The sequence below is a fragment of the Mustelus asterias genome, chromosome 15 (assembly GCF_964213995.1).
Source record: "Mustelus asterias chromosome 15, sMusAst1.hap1.1, whole genome shotgun sequence".
In the NCBI taxonomy this organism is placed as follows: Eukaryota; Metazoa; Chordata; class Chondrichthyes; order Carcharhiniformes; family Triakidae; genus Mustelus; species Mustelus asterias.
In genome coordinates, this window is record NC_135815.1 from 97,850,647 (window position 1) to 97,865,501 (window position 14,855).

The 14,855-nt window shown below is 42.5% G+C and overlaps 1 protein-coding gene across 3 annotated transcripts in view; it reads left to right on the forward strand.

Moving 5' to 3' along the window:
* Positions 1 to 14,855, forward strand: part of macrod2 (mono-ADP ribosylhydrolase 2) — a 937,884-nt gene that overhangs the window by 5,714 nt on the left and 917,315 nt on the right. Inside the window, exon 1 of one of the 3 annotated variants that reach the window (XM_078230389.1) lies at positions 5,336 to 5,440. The exons of the other annotated variants lie outside the window; for them this stretch is intronic. Within the exon in view, the coding sequence (XP_078086515.1) occupies positions 5,422 to 5,440 (19 nt within the window). The 5' untranslated portion in view covers positions 5,336 to 5,421. Of the gene's footprint in view, positions 1 to 5,335; positions 5,441 to 14,855 lie in introns of those variants that run through there. 3 annotated transcript variants of the gene reach the window in all.

The following is a 14,855-nucleotide window of genomic DNA, read 5'->3' on the forward strand; positions in this document are numbered from 1 at the left end:
ACTCCTCAAATACTGAAGCTGTTTGTGTGCCCACAAGCAGCAAGACCTGGACAACATTCTGGTTTGGGGCGATTAAGTGGCAAGTAACATTTGGGCGACAACCATCTCCAACAAGAGTCTAACCATCTCTCCTTGACATTCAACAACATTACCGTCGCTGAATTCCAGCCATCAACATCCTGAGGTACACATTTGATCAGAAACGTAACTGGGCCAAAGGTATAAAAACTCTGGCTACAAGGCTCAAGTCAGAGAGTGCGATGGAATACTCACCAATTGCCTGAGTGAGTGGAATTCCAACAACACTCAAGAAGCTTGACACCATCCAGGACAAAGCAGCCTGCTTGATGGTACCTCATCCACCACCCTCAAGTATCAATTCTTCCAAAACCGGTGCACAGTGGCAGCAGTGTGTACCATCTACAAGATGCACTGCAGCAACTTGCTGAAGTCTCATTTGATGTAGCTTCCAAACCTGTGACCTCTACCATCTGGAAGGACAAGGGCAGCAGACACAAGGGAGCACCTTCACCTGGAAGTTTCCTTCCAAGTCGCATCCATCCTACCTTGGAACAATATTGTCATTCGTTCACTGTTGCTGGGTCAAAATCCTGGAATTCCTTCCCCAACCACAGAGTGTACTACAAGAGATGAACTGCAGTTAGTGCAGAAGTCATCTCACCACCACCTTCTTAGAGGGTAACAACTGTAGACATTGCCAACCAAGCTCATGTCAGAAGAATTAATTTTTAAAAAATGTTGTAGATTCCAAGGATACAGACAAATGTGCGTTTTCAAGGAAGACATACCCATATGAATTTATCTGACCTGTATTATTGTTGTTGGGGGGATAGAGAGGTGATTTTTACAGAAGCAACTTTTCTTTCTTATCATGCACCACTCAGCATCCATTTTCAGTGTGCCATTTGTGTCGCTGCTTTTTTTTTACAGGAATGTTGGCTTCTCCACAACTCTGACCCTAATTTGATTTGATTTATTATTGTCACATATATTGGTATACAGTGAAAAGTATTGTTTCATGCGCTATACAGACAAAGCATACCGTTCATGGAGAGGGTGCACAGTGTAGTGTTACAATCAGAACTAGGGTGAGAGAAAGATCAACTTAATATAAGGTAGGTCCATTTCAAAGGTCTGATGGCAGCAGAGAAAAAGTTGTTCTTGAGTCAGTTGGTACATAATCTCAGACTTTTGTATCTTTTTTCCCGACAGAAGAAGGTAGAAGAGAGTGTGTCCGGGGTGCGTGGGGGTCCTTAATTATGCTGGCTGCTTTTCAAAAACATTGGGAAGTGTCGACCGAGTCAATGGATGGGAGGCTGTTTTGTGTGATGGACTGGGCTTCGTTCATGACCCTTTGTAGTTCCTTGTGGTCTTGGGCTGAGCAGGAGCCATACCAAGCTGTGATACATCCAGAAAGGATGCTTTCTATGGTACATCTATAAAAGTTACTGAGAGTCGTCGTGGACATGCTGAATTTCCTTAGCCTCCTGAGAAAGTTGAGGCGCTGGTGGGCTTTCTTAACTATAGTGTTGGCGTGGACGGGCCAGGACAAGTTGTTGGTGATCTGGACACTCAGAAACCTGACCATTTCCACTTCATTCCTGTTGATGTAGGCAGAGACATGTTCTCCACTACGCTTCCTGAAGTTGATGACTATCTCCTTCATTTTAGCTGACGCTGACTAAACTGCGCATTATTCTCACTGATCTATATTGTTTTCATATTTCTCAGCAAATTGAATTCATAAACCTCGTCATCTAACCTCCTATATGATTTTGCCCCTTTCTATTCTCCAGCCTTATACTCCCTTCCGCACCCTTTCATCCTCTGGAACCCACTCCTCTGGTACCTGTAGCAGCAGAGTTTCCAGCTACTTGACAACTATCCCTTGACCCCAGGAGGCTTAGGGGTGATCTTATAGAAGTCTATAAAATAATGAGGGGCATAGATCAGCTAGATAGTCAGCATCTTTTCCCAGAGGTAGGTGAGTCTAAAACTCGAGGACATAGATTTATAAGGTGAGAGGGGAGAGATACAAAAGAGTCCAGAGGGGCAATTCTTTCGCACAGAGGGTGGTGAGTGTCTGGAATGAGCTGCCAGAAGTAAAGGCGGGTACAATTTTGTCTTTTAAAAAGCATTTAGACAGTAAGATGGGCATAGAGGGATATGGGCCAAATACCGGCAATTGGGAGTAGCTTAGTGGTAAAAACTGGGCGGTATGGACAAGTTGGGCCGAAGGGCCTGTTTCCATGCTGTAAACCTCCATGACTCAACATCATGTTGTTGCTGGCGTTTACATGCACAGGTGGGAAGCAAATGCCCAATTCCATCAATTCAACAGGTTGCAATTTTGAAGGCTATTATGCAGGAATCGCAGCTTGTTCGCCCTTAATATATCTTGTAGAACATTTAATTAAGCTCAATCTCTTGTTTGAAAGAAAATAATGTTACGGGTGAGAGTTTCTTTTACAATACAATTTACTCGAACACTTGGGTTGCAATTTTAAGATTTGCTTCCAACAAGCATGTTTGATTAAAACTATAGAATTAATTTAGATTGAAAAATAGAAAAGGAAGGCTTAGTTTTTAATGGTATCTTTACAAATCCAGATCATTTGTAAACTTTTTTAACCTTCCTTTCTATTCTGCTTTTGCAAACTGGCAGATATGAATATTTTGTTTTTAAAATTTATTATTTAGCAAAACCTTGACAACTTAAAAGCAATGGGGGTTTAGAGGACACTTGCTAAGATAATTCAGGAAAATAGTATGTGGGAATAAAAGGCACAATGGGTATAATTTTTAGAACGGCGAGTGCTGAAGAAACCCAAAGCCATTTTGCGCTCAATTGAACATTGATTGGCAGTGGGCAGGACTTTCATCCACCCTTGGAAGGAAGTCCCACCATGGAGAACTGTTGGCCAATCTGACTGGCCTACAGCTCTCCATCCCGGCCATTGCATTGCAGTAATCAGAAGAGATACTGCAGCGCTCTGCCTGAAACTAAATCCTGGGACAGTTCTAAGGTAAGTCCTGGATGGGATGATTGAGGATGCCCTGGGGAGTGGAAGGGGAGGAGGGGAGAAAGTTTCCCAGAGGAGAGGGTGCCTCAAATCTGAATTGGTCTTCAAATTGAGGCACTGTTCCCACCTGAGATGGAGAACGGTGGAAAATGGATTGCTTAGCTGCCCGTGCAATGACTTAAAAGTCGTATGAACAACATAATATTCCAGGCAATAGGATAGATAATCCCCTCAATTAGCTCAGTAACTGTTGCTGGCTGTGCTGGTGCCTGCCAACTGAAATATCGTGTGAGTGTGGGATGATGTCGGGATGCATACACAATGTCATCACACACTACCTTGCATGCTTCTGAGTCGTGCGCACCTGGACTCGTAAAAGTTTGCCCAACGAGTCTGCATTGGATTTGAATCCAGTCATGTAGATATCTTGAGTGTTTGGAGTGGCAAACTAGAATTTTTTTTTCCCTGCAAACATTGGTCATTTGTGGTAGAATACAGATCTTTCCTTGGTGGCTAACCTGTCCAGGGATTGTTTGATACTGACACTGGGTGCCAAGAGTGGACAAGTACCTGTATTCTATTCTGCACCCCTGATAGTCTTCCGACCTCTGAAGTAAAACATGTTACACGGTCTCCTGGTGTAAAATAAGTGTATTAAAACTTTTCTGTATAAGGGCATTAGCACATTCTCAAGGACTACGTGTTCCAGTTTCTTGAAGGCTGAGGCTAATCAAAAGGAAAACAATTCTATCAGTGATGGCGCATTTTATTAAATCGCAGCAACTGAATCAATGCGTTACTAAGTGGCAAATACAAGCAAAATACAGAATGTGGAATTCTTGAGTCTGTCCATGATTGAGTAAGCAGAAATTTGATGAACTGCTGATTCCCAATCTCAAAATAGGTGGTGTATTAGTTGCACGTTGAACTTGAACACTGGCCCAGAAAAAGATTGATGGCACCCCTGCACAAGTTCCCTCTTGAATTATAGGAAACATGAGTGAGTTGTGTACTGGATTTTATATTACACTGTGAAGGTTTCAGTGTTTAATGCAGAATTTGCTATTACATTTATTTAACATGGTTTTCCAGCCCAAATGCTTATTTCCATATATTCTCAATGTACTGGATGTTTCATTCCAAGCACTATAAATATTCAGCGTAGGAATCTAGCTACTTAATGAACGTCAGATGATGTACTGCATGAGAGCTATATTTATATTTGTCAAAAGTATTGAAGTGTGCAGGAGGAGCTCAATTTAATGCTTTCAGATTAATTTATTACTGATACCAGTTTGAACATGAGAATCATTGAATACTACAGCAACAGAAGGCCATTCAGTCCAGGTGAAAGAGTCTGTACTGGATCATTTGTCAAGCAAGCTACTTAGCTCGGCAAAAGATACAAGGGATTATCCTTCTGGATTTTGTGACCAGGCAGGAGCTACTTTAACAAATATGTGGCGGGTGAATTCTCCCTTCCTGCCCACCATGGGAATCATAGCGGGTAGACCACACAATGGTCCGTTGACCTTGAGTAGGATTCTCCTTTTTTGGGGCGAGTGCGGCTGGCGAATCCCACCCAAGGTTTCTGGATAATTGGCTCAAAGAAAGGGATTTACTTCTCTCTGTTTTGTGGCTGATAGTACGGCATCTATCATGAAAACAAAATAATCAGTCAAGTCATGTCACTTTGGTTTTCACACTTTACAGATGTGCCTTTTCTCAGTTCAGTTACCTATTTTTAAATTGCCAATAATAGATACTATATCTTTGCAGCTCTGTATCATACTGTTGTTAACACTGGCTTTGACAGTTTAATAAAATGAGTCAGGATATGTAGGATTGTTCTTGAGCTAAGCTGCATCATAAATGAAACTCGAGGCATAAGTGGTAGATCCTGTCCCTGTTCTTCCTATTGGATTTTAGTTTTTTTTCTACAAATAATATATTAAGCATTTTGTTTTCTTTCTTCCTCTTTTATTCAGCCCCATATTGCATTTACTGGTTACAAATTCTCCTTATTAAATTTCTCTTGAATTGTGAGAATTGACGAGTGATTAATTTGATTTTTTTTCCCCCCCCACTAATTTATTGCCTGACTGTAATAATCTTATCGAGGCCAGCCCTCCGTCACCAATCAAACTTTTATTTACAGTGAGGTCTGAATGCCATTCAACGGCTAAAGTGCAGACTCAGGACTGATCTGACGACTGCTGGCCTGAGTGGAGTCAGCTGGTTTAAACCCCCCGCTGCTCCTTCCCTATTGGGCAAACCTCCACTCGCTTAATAGGCAAGCTTGTATTCAACAAGGCCCATGGGGAGATCTATTGATGATCCCCTGTGACAATCATATCACTGACGCTGTGATTTGAATATGCAGTTCTGTGGAATGAGTAAGTGTTTTTTTTCCTGGATAGATATGTTTGATGAAAGATTTCTGCTTAATGTACTGACCCATCCTGAGCAATCATAAACTTGTTATTTTGGGTTTGTGAAGTTAGATCAAACCAGTAGGCTTACTCTGGAGGCTACATAAGAGGTTTTTTTTGTACTTCTGTGTCCCAATCTGCGAGACAGAAAGTTGTTGTGCACATTAAAAGTGTTGGGCCGTTAATTTCATTGTTTCGTTGCCTTTCTAATTGAGCAGAGCACGGTATGCACAGAACCAAATTGGTCATGACAAATTTGGAGATGGAGAGTCTGCCACATTTTTTAATAATGAAAAGGAATATCCTGAAGTGTTCTCCACCAGCAAGAAGCACTTGAAAGTGGAGGCATTCAAGAAGGGTGTATGAATTTTGAACTCTTGTGAGTGCCCATTCCTGTCTGTGGGCAATTGTTCCCGTTTCACTGTTGCTTTGCATGGAGTTTCTCTATGATAGAGTTGCTAGAAGTAAAATTTTACCATATCATTTTCTGGAACCTTCACCTGTGGGAAAGGAGATCTTTATATTTACTCTAGAGGAGTAACCACTTTGATCAGATTAAACCATGATTGTGTGATTACAACCACCTCCAATCTGACCTGGCCTTTCTGTTGAGGGCCTTTTGCCAAAGAAACCAGGCTCTCTGCAGGCTGGAATCTTTGTCATTTCTTGTCACTTTGATTTGATTTATTATTGTCACATGTATTAGCATGCAGTGAAAAGAATTGTTTCCTGTGCGCTACACAGAGCATACCATTCATAGAGAAGGAAAGGAGAGAGTGCAGAATGTAGTGTTGCAGTCATAGCTAGGGTGTAGAGAAAGATCAACTTAATGCAAGGTAGGCCCATTCAAAAGTCTGATGGCAGCAAGGAAGAAGCTGTTCTTGAGTCGGTTGGTAAATGACCTCAGACTTTTGTATCTCTTTCCCGACAGAAGAAGGTGGAAGAGAGAATGTCCGGGGTGTGTGAGGTCCTTAATTATGTTGGCTGCCTTTCAGAGGCAGTGGGAAGTGTAGACAGAGTCAATGGATGGGAGGCTGGTTTGCGTGATGGATTGGGCTACATTCACGACCTTTTGTAGTTCCTTACGGTCTTGGGCAGAGCAGGAGCCATACCAAGTTGTGATACAACCAGAAAGAATGCTTTCTATGATCCATCTGTAAAAGTTGGTGAGAGTCATAGCTGACATGCCAAATTTCCTTAGTCTTCTGAGAAATTAGAGGTGTTGGTGGGCTTTCTTAACTATAGTGCGGGGACCAAGACAGGTTGTTGGTGATCTGGACACCTAAAAGCTTGATGCTTGCGAGCCTTTCTACTTTGTCTCTAGTGGCTTGTGCTACCAAATAAACCTGTTGGACTTTAACCTGGTGTTAGATAGATAGATACCCTACAGTGCAGAAAGAGGCCCTTCAGCCCATCGAGTCTGCACCGACCACAATCCCACCCAGGCCCTATCCCGATATCCCTACATATTGTGAGACTTCTTGCTGTGTTTACCCCAGTCCAATGCCGGCATCTCCACATCATGGCTGTTGATGTAGGCAGGGGCATGTTCTCCTCTACACTTCCTGAAGTCGATGACAATCTCCTTTGTTTTGTTGACATTGAGGGAGAGATTATTGTTGCCGCACCAGTTCACCAAATTCTCTATCTCGTTCCTGTACTCTGTCTTGTCATTGTTTGAGATCCGACCCACTGCAGTGGTGTCGTCAGCAAACTTGAAAATTGAATTGGAGGGAAATTTGGCCACAGTCGTAGGTGTATAAGGAGTATAGTCAGGGGCTGGGAACACAGCCTTGTGGGGCACCGGTGTTGAGGATGATTGTGGAGGAGGTGTTGTTGCCTATCTTGCTGATTGTGGTCTGTGGGTTAGGAAGTTCAGGATCCAGTCGCAGAAGAAGGAGCCGAAGCCCAGGCCACGGAGTTTGGAGATGAGTTTCCTAGGAATAATGGTGTTGAAGGCTGAGCTGTAGTCAATAAATAGAGTCTGACGTAGGTGTCTTTGTTATCTAGGTGTTCCAAGATTGAGTGCAGGGCCAGGGAGATGGCATCTGCTGTGGACCTATTGCGGCGGTAGGCAAACTGCAGAGGATCCAAGCAGTCCGGGAGACTGGAATTGATTCGTGCCATGACTAGCCTTTCGAAGCACTTCTAACCAAGAATTCACAATAAGGGTTCTCATTTGGTTGTGTGTGTACTTTGTTAACATTAAGAAAACGATTGACCGTTCTGTGGAGTTTACAGCATAAAAATAACCCAACTAATCTATGCTGGCATTTATGCTACAGATGGGCTGCCTTCAATCCCTCTTCAACTAATGCTGTCAGGGGATAACATTTTATCACTTTCTCCTCTACTTGCTTGTCTTGCTTCCCTTTAAATGCATTCATCTAAACTTGCTGTTTAAAATGTTTGTTTTGTTTTAATAATTGAGGCTGTTTCTTTTCGCCTGTTATTTAATGTCTTTCTGATTTCTTTAACTTTTGCTTGTCTTATTTTCCCTTCTCTTATCTTTCTCTGTTTTGTATCTGTTCTCTTCTTCCACTTTGACACTCAGGTCAGGTTGCTCAGTCAGTTGAGTGATAGACTGAAGGTCAGGAAGTCTTGCTTTTGTCTGCATTCCAACAGGGTTAATTTTGCCTCCATAAAACATAGGTTCTATGATTTTTGGATGTAGGGAGGAACCTGGATATTGCAGGGACTTGCTATATCTAATGTTTTCCTTTTCTTATTTGATGGACTTGTTCTATCACCTTTATATATTTGGATCAGATTACTTTGGTACTAATAAAAAGGCATAGAGAGGACAATCTCCACACTCTGGTTGTTAGGAATTTGGGAAGCTAACAGTTGAACCTGTGGTGAACACAACATAACAAATAAGTAATAAAATTAGCAGGCATCTCGAGGAATACTGAGATGTGATTTTCCCAGAAACAAGATTAGCAGGTGACTAGAGAAATTGAGGTGCAAGTTGTTGTTTCAGAAAAACTGTTTACTAGAGACCAGTGGATCTATACAGGTGATAACGTCTAAGGGCAAATTTGAGTGATGTAGTCAGACCAGTTCACAGTGGAATATCAAAGAAACTGAAGAATGCAACTGCTAGAACCCTCATTGGACAAGTGGGGAAGTTTTCCATCCAAAACTCAGACAGAGGCCTGTTCCATCTAACGTTTAGAGCCGCAGCAGATTGCAAATATTCTCCTCCAAAAGACGCAGTTTTATGGCTATGCTGAATCAGAAAAAGACATTTTCCCAGACTTGGTCATCCAAGCTGTATTGTGTGGTAACTGTGAGCTGAATTTGACTTGTTTGGGAGAAGTGTCTCAGTGAGTTCAGGAAATGTGGGTATATGTTGGGAACAAGAGGTAATTTCTGATAAAACTGTGTTTAGTTATTAATAGTGTCACTCTGCTTATTAGTCTTAATTGTGTGTTTTTCTTTTACTTTAATAAGGACTCTATATTAACTGTTTACACACTGACTGGACTGGGTTCTTCACTGTGTTATATGGTTCCTCATGTTTATTCTGAACACCACTAAGAACCATTGTTTCAAGTTTATCCTTTGGGTTTTGAGATATTCTCACAGTTAACATCAGCGGCGTTTTTAACTGTGGTCAATGCGTGGGATTACCTTTTTGTTTTGGAGAGAATAGTGAAGGCCAAAAACCTGAAAACATTTAATGCCACATTTTATCTTGGTACTGGGTCAGTTTGGATATTGAAAGGTCAGTGTGGTCTGTCATTTTGTATAGCTTCCTTTGCTGTGCACATAGGTGTTTTCATGAGTCTGCTGCTGACCTAAGGAAGCTGGAATTATTAACAGCATGAGAGCCACTTTGTGGGCCTCATTCTTCCCAAATCTAAGCTGGAAAAATCACAATGAAACCAATTTTTGTAAGACAGTTGGATAACATAATCGGTGGACCTTTAAGCTTCTTTTCTAGAACATTAAGCTGACTGGTACAGTTGAAGATAACCTATTTTACATGAGAACTATGTGGGTAAACTTAGAGTGCTTTAGAATAGGTTGGCCCACTCTGATTTTATTGCAACTGAAAACTTCACTGCTACACTGAACAACAGGTTATTTGGTATCACACGCTTTGGGAACACTGCGCCTTCATCAGTTGAGTCTTTGTCTATATATGCCATGCTTGTGAACCCAACTCTCCACTCACCTGATGAAGGAGCGGCGCTCCGAAAGCTCGTGATACCAAATAAACCTGTTGGACTTTAACCTGGTGTTGTGAGACTTCTTGCTGTGCCCATCCCAGTCCAACGCTGGCATCTCCACATCACACAGAACAATTGACAGGCCTCTTGAATTGGTGAATGGTAGTCCGGGCCAAATAGGTCCTAGCAAACTAAGACTTTTCTTCATTTCAATGTAGAAAGCAGAATTTTTTTTTTCTATAGAGCTCAGGTGTAGAAAATGTCCCAAGGCACTTCAAGGGAAGAAACTAACTGAAAGCTGATCTTTTGTATGCGGGTTAAATTTGATTTGATTTATTATTGTCACATGTATTAACATACACTGAAAAGTATTGTTTCTTGCGTGCTATACAGACAAAGCATACCGTTCATAGCTAAGGAAAGAAGAGGGTGCAGAATGTCGTGTTACAGTCATAGCTAGGAGTAGAGAAAGATCAACTTAATGCAAGGTAGGCCCATTCAAAAGTCTGACAGCAGCAGGGAAGAAGCTGTTCTTGAGTCGGTTGGTACCTGACCTCAGACTTTTGTATCTTTATCCCGACGGAAGAAGGTGGAAGAGAGAATGTCCGGGGTGCGTTGGGTCCTTAATTTTGCTGGCTGCTTTGCTGAGGCAGCGGGAAGTGTAGACAGAGTCAATGGATGGGAGGCTGGTTTGCGTGATGGATTGGGCTACACTCACGATCTTTTGTGGTTTCTTGCGGTCTTGGGCAGAGCAGGAGCCTTACCAAGCTGTGATACAACCAGAAAGAATGCTTTCTATGGTGCATCTGTAAAAGTTGGTGAGAGTCGTAGTTGACATGCCAAATTTCCTTAGTCTTCTGAGAAAGTAGAGAAAGAGCTGGGTTTAAAGGCACGTTGCCTTTTCTTAGTATTGCATTGCAGTTATGTGGGTGCTGTTTATTGCAGTTGACGGTATGTTAATTGCTCAAAAGCAGAGTACATTGGATGCTGGAAATTTGATTTTTTTTTAAACGGTAAATGCTGCAAGCCCTCAGCAGGTTGGGAGCATCTGTGGCCAGAGGAATGGAGTTAACCTTTCAGGTCAATCACTTTTCATTGGAACAATTAATAACAGTTTAGATTACAAATTGATTACTTTTAGTTAATGTTCTAATTAATTATAAATTGTTGAAATAAAGGTTTCAGGCTCTCTGAGAAACGTTTCTTCAAAATTAAATGTTCATGTGGATCTTTGGTTGTTTTTTCTTTCTGGAATGCTGGAACATTTCTATCCAGATAACAAAAGGCCTAACATAGTTTTCAAGGATTTTATTTTGTAACCTGTCAGCATAGTTTGATTCTTTGCTTCTATCCAGATTCGTGAATGGAGCCTGTGTGGGGAGTGATTCTCCCATGCCGCAGTGCTAGTTTTTTAGCACAGCGGACTGGGATATTCCAGCGGTGCCCAATGCATGGGATCCATAGTGGGCGCCCCGGCCTGCTAGCGTCTCCCAGTGCCGGATTTCCAGTGGTGTCCCATCCGCACCGGAAATAGGTGGGGAGGCACAGAAATGCTAATTACCACATATTTTAAATGTGATTAGTGGGCCCAGGACTAAAGTCTGCTGGCATCTCTTCTCTCCACGCCCCCCCCTCCCCCTGTTCCACCTTGGCAGTGCCAGCCTGAGCTCCCTGGCATTGCCCAAGGGTCAAAGTGCCAAGAGGCCTGGGGGCAGGGCATCTGAGGGCGAGGCTTGGCGGGACAATCATTGGGGTTGGTGGGGGGTGGGGGTGTCCCGCTGCCACTCTGCACAGGGATCGGTGGAGGACGGAGGGAGTCCAGCGATCGGGGCTAGACATTGGAGTGGTGGGGGGTTCAGGTCAGGGTTGCAGGGTCAGAGGGGTTGTGGAGGCTGGGCTGGACATGGTCAGGGGGCCAGCAATCGGGTCGTGGGGTGTGGAGGGCCGGTGTTGCGAGGATCATGGGGCCGACCAGCGATCGAGCTGTCCAGCAATCAGGAGGCCGGCAGTGCAGAGCCACTGCATGTGCGCTGATTTAGATTCTGACAGATCAGCGTATGCGCCATGGCGCACTCAGTGCTCTGTTGCTGGTCTCCTGGGCAGGAATAGGCCCCGCCCCCTGAATTGTGGAGTGAATCATGCTAGTGCTTGCTGCATTGCATAGAGTATGAGAGATTCATTTTGAAACTCCGTTGAAAAAACCAGCGTGGTTTACTCCAACAGCCTGTCCTGGTCCCCCCCCCCCCCCCCCCCCCCCCCCGGCTCCTGCTCTGCCCAAGACGCAAGGAACTACAAAAGGTCATGAATGTAGTCCAAACCATCACGCAAACCAGCCTCCCATCCATTGACTCAGTCTACACTTCCCGCTGCCTCAACAAAGCAGCCAGCATAATTAAGGACCCCACGCACCCCGGACATTCTCTCTCCCACCTTCTTCCATCGGGAAAAAGATACAGAAGTCTGAGGTCACGTACCAACCGACTCAAGAACAGCTTCTTCCCTGCTGCCATCAGACTTTTGAATGGACTTGCCTTGCATTAAGTTGATTTTTCTCTACACCCTAGCTATGACTGTAACACTACATTCTGCACTCTCTCCTTTCTTTCTCTATGAACGGTATGTTTTGTCTGTATAGTGCGCAAGAAACAATACTTTTCACTGTATATTAATACATGTGACAATAAATCAAATCCAGTTTTCACGCAAATTCGACACTTGGAATTGTTTTGGGAGAATTCCGGCTGCGGTTTTTGCAGTACTTTTTCTTCAGACATTGTTGAATGAACACAGTTGGGGGAGACTTCAAACAGAGGTTGTTCCTGCGAATGTGTCTTTTGAGAAATGTGCTTTACTTTGATCTCCGTGACACCTACCATTAAATATTTGTAAACACTCAGTGCAGAGCAAAGATAATTAGATTTATACATGCTTGTTTCTGGAAGATGGGTACCTGTGAGTCAGCTCCCAGCATTAACACTACTTAAGTGTGAACCTCGTATCTCAGTTGCAGAAATTCAGATGCACAAAATACTGGTCTATAACACTGTGACTTGAGGTGAGGGGGCTGGATTTATTTGTGTAGATACTGATAGTTTGTTTTGCAGTATGTTGACTGCTTGTAGTAGATTAGGAGAGCAACAGACCGGAGACTTGTTAAATTAAGCTATTCTAGTTGTTTGACTTGCTGATTTAAAAAAATCAAGTTCAGTGACTGCACATATGCTAAAAACATGGTCATCCATAAACTGCATTGTTTGTGATGCACTTTAACATTTACTCATTTTTTTCACATAGTTTTTTTTGTTGTGATTTTTGCCTTCCTTCTGTTAGGCAATGTTCTATGAGCTGTGATTTTAAGATGTAAATTGGAGTGATGGTCTTCTATTTCCTCAATTTTGCTAGACGTTTCCAATCTTGGCTGTTTTTGAGAAGATTGGACTAACCTGAATCCCAAATCCCTTCACTCCTGCCCATCATTTTAGCAAAATGTACCACCTCACATTTACTGGCATTGAGTCCCATTTGTCACCTTTTTGTGACCACCTTATCAGCACCTTCCGTCATAACTCCTATTTTAACGTTGACAGCAATTTTGAAAACTTCCTCTGATACAAATCCAACTTACTTGTGTAAGCAGTGAACGCAACAGTCCCAACGCAACAGTCCCAACACAACTCCACAGGGCACAACCATCTACTTGTAAGCACATGAGAAACTGTCCTTACTAATAAGGAAGGCAGTAAGCGATTGGAGTGTTTTTAAAAAGAATCCTGCTTGCTAATCTCTCCCTTTATTTTATACCCCTTGTTTTCCCCCAGCAGTCTTCTTTGTGATGCCTTTACAAATTGGCAAACCACATCTACTCGGCTTGATAGCTGTCATTGCTTCAGTGTGCTCCATCCCCCCTGTTTATCAAGGAGGATTATCCTTTCTGAAGCCCTTTTTATAGCTGTTTTTGATTATTCCTCCTTCCTGTAAATATTTAAGTAATTTCATCTGAATTCAAAAGTTCCAAATTATCCCCTCCATACTAGTTACAGTACGAAGTCTCACAACACCAGGTTAAAGTCCAACAGGTTTATTTGGTATCACGGGCTTTCGGACCGCTGCTCCTTCCTCAGACTGACCAGATGAAGGAGCAGTGCTCCGAAAGCTCGTGATACCAAATAAACCTGTTGGACTTTAACCTGGTGTTGTGAGACTTCCTACCGTGCCCAGCTCAGTCCAATGCTGGCATCTCCATATCATCCATACTAGTTAAGCTGACTTTCCTGCAGTTATCTTGGCTACGTTTCTGTCTCCCTTTTCAAACATGGGCATTCACCACTCTCCGCTGCTCTAACAAACTAATCGAATCTTGAAATGTAATATCTTGGGCCTTTTGCTGTTTTCTTCCTCTGGATATTTAGTTTATTGTGCACTGTTTGAGAGCACATTTCCACTCCATCTGACGAAGGAGCAGCGCTCTGAAAGCTTATGGTATTTGCTACCAAATAAACCTGTTGGACTTTAACCTGGTGTTGTGAGACTTCTTACTGTGTTCACCCCAGTCCAACGCCGGCATCTCCACATCATTTAGTTTATTGTCAGCTACTGGCTGTTCCTCGTCCTCAATAAATATATAAAGCCTACTGTAGTCAATTATTAAATGTATTAAAAAGCAGCAATTGTGATCGCCATTATGTTTTAAATGCACACCACTTTCACAGAAAACTAATTTTAAAAGCACCTGCTATTTATCTCAGTCCTATAGGTGGCACAATGAGATAAGGACTCATGCAAAATAAAACTAAGACATTATATATTGTGCAATAACATGCTTTAAATTTATTCATTGAAATGCCTTTTAGTGTCCATATTAAAGTTTTTAAACCACAAGCCCTTAAACCCCTCTCAGGCCTGAGTTTATACTCCATTTTTTCTCTGAGGTTATGAGTTGAATTTGGATCACCGAATGCATCAATATTCAGTTAGCTGCCTGTACTGATGCAATATTTTTCTTCAAGTTGGTAGTTTCAAATAATGGGGGAGAGATTTAGAAAAAAAAAAACAAATTTTGAAAGCCTGAGGTTAACTTCGTACTAATCAGAGAGGCCAAATGCACGAGGCAGAGAAATAGTGTTCTGACACCATGCCTGTTGCTGCCCCTTTTAATTTGTCCCTCAGTTAATTTGATTTAGTTTAATTGTTTAGTCAAAGAG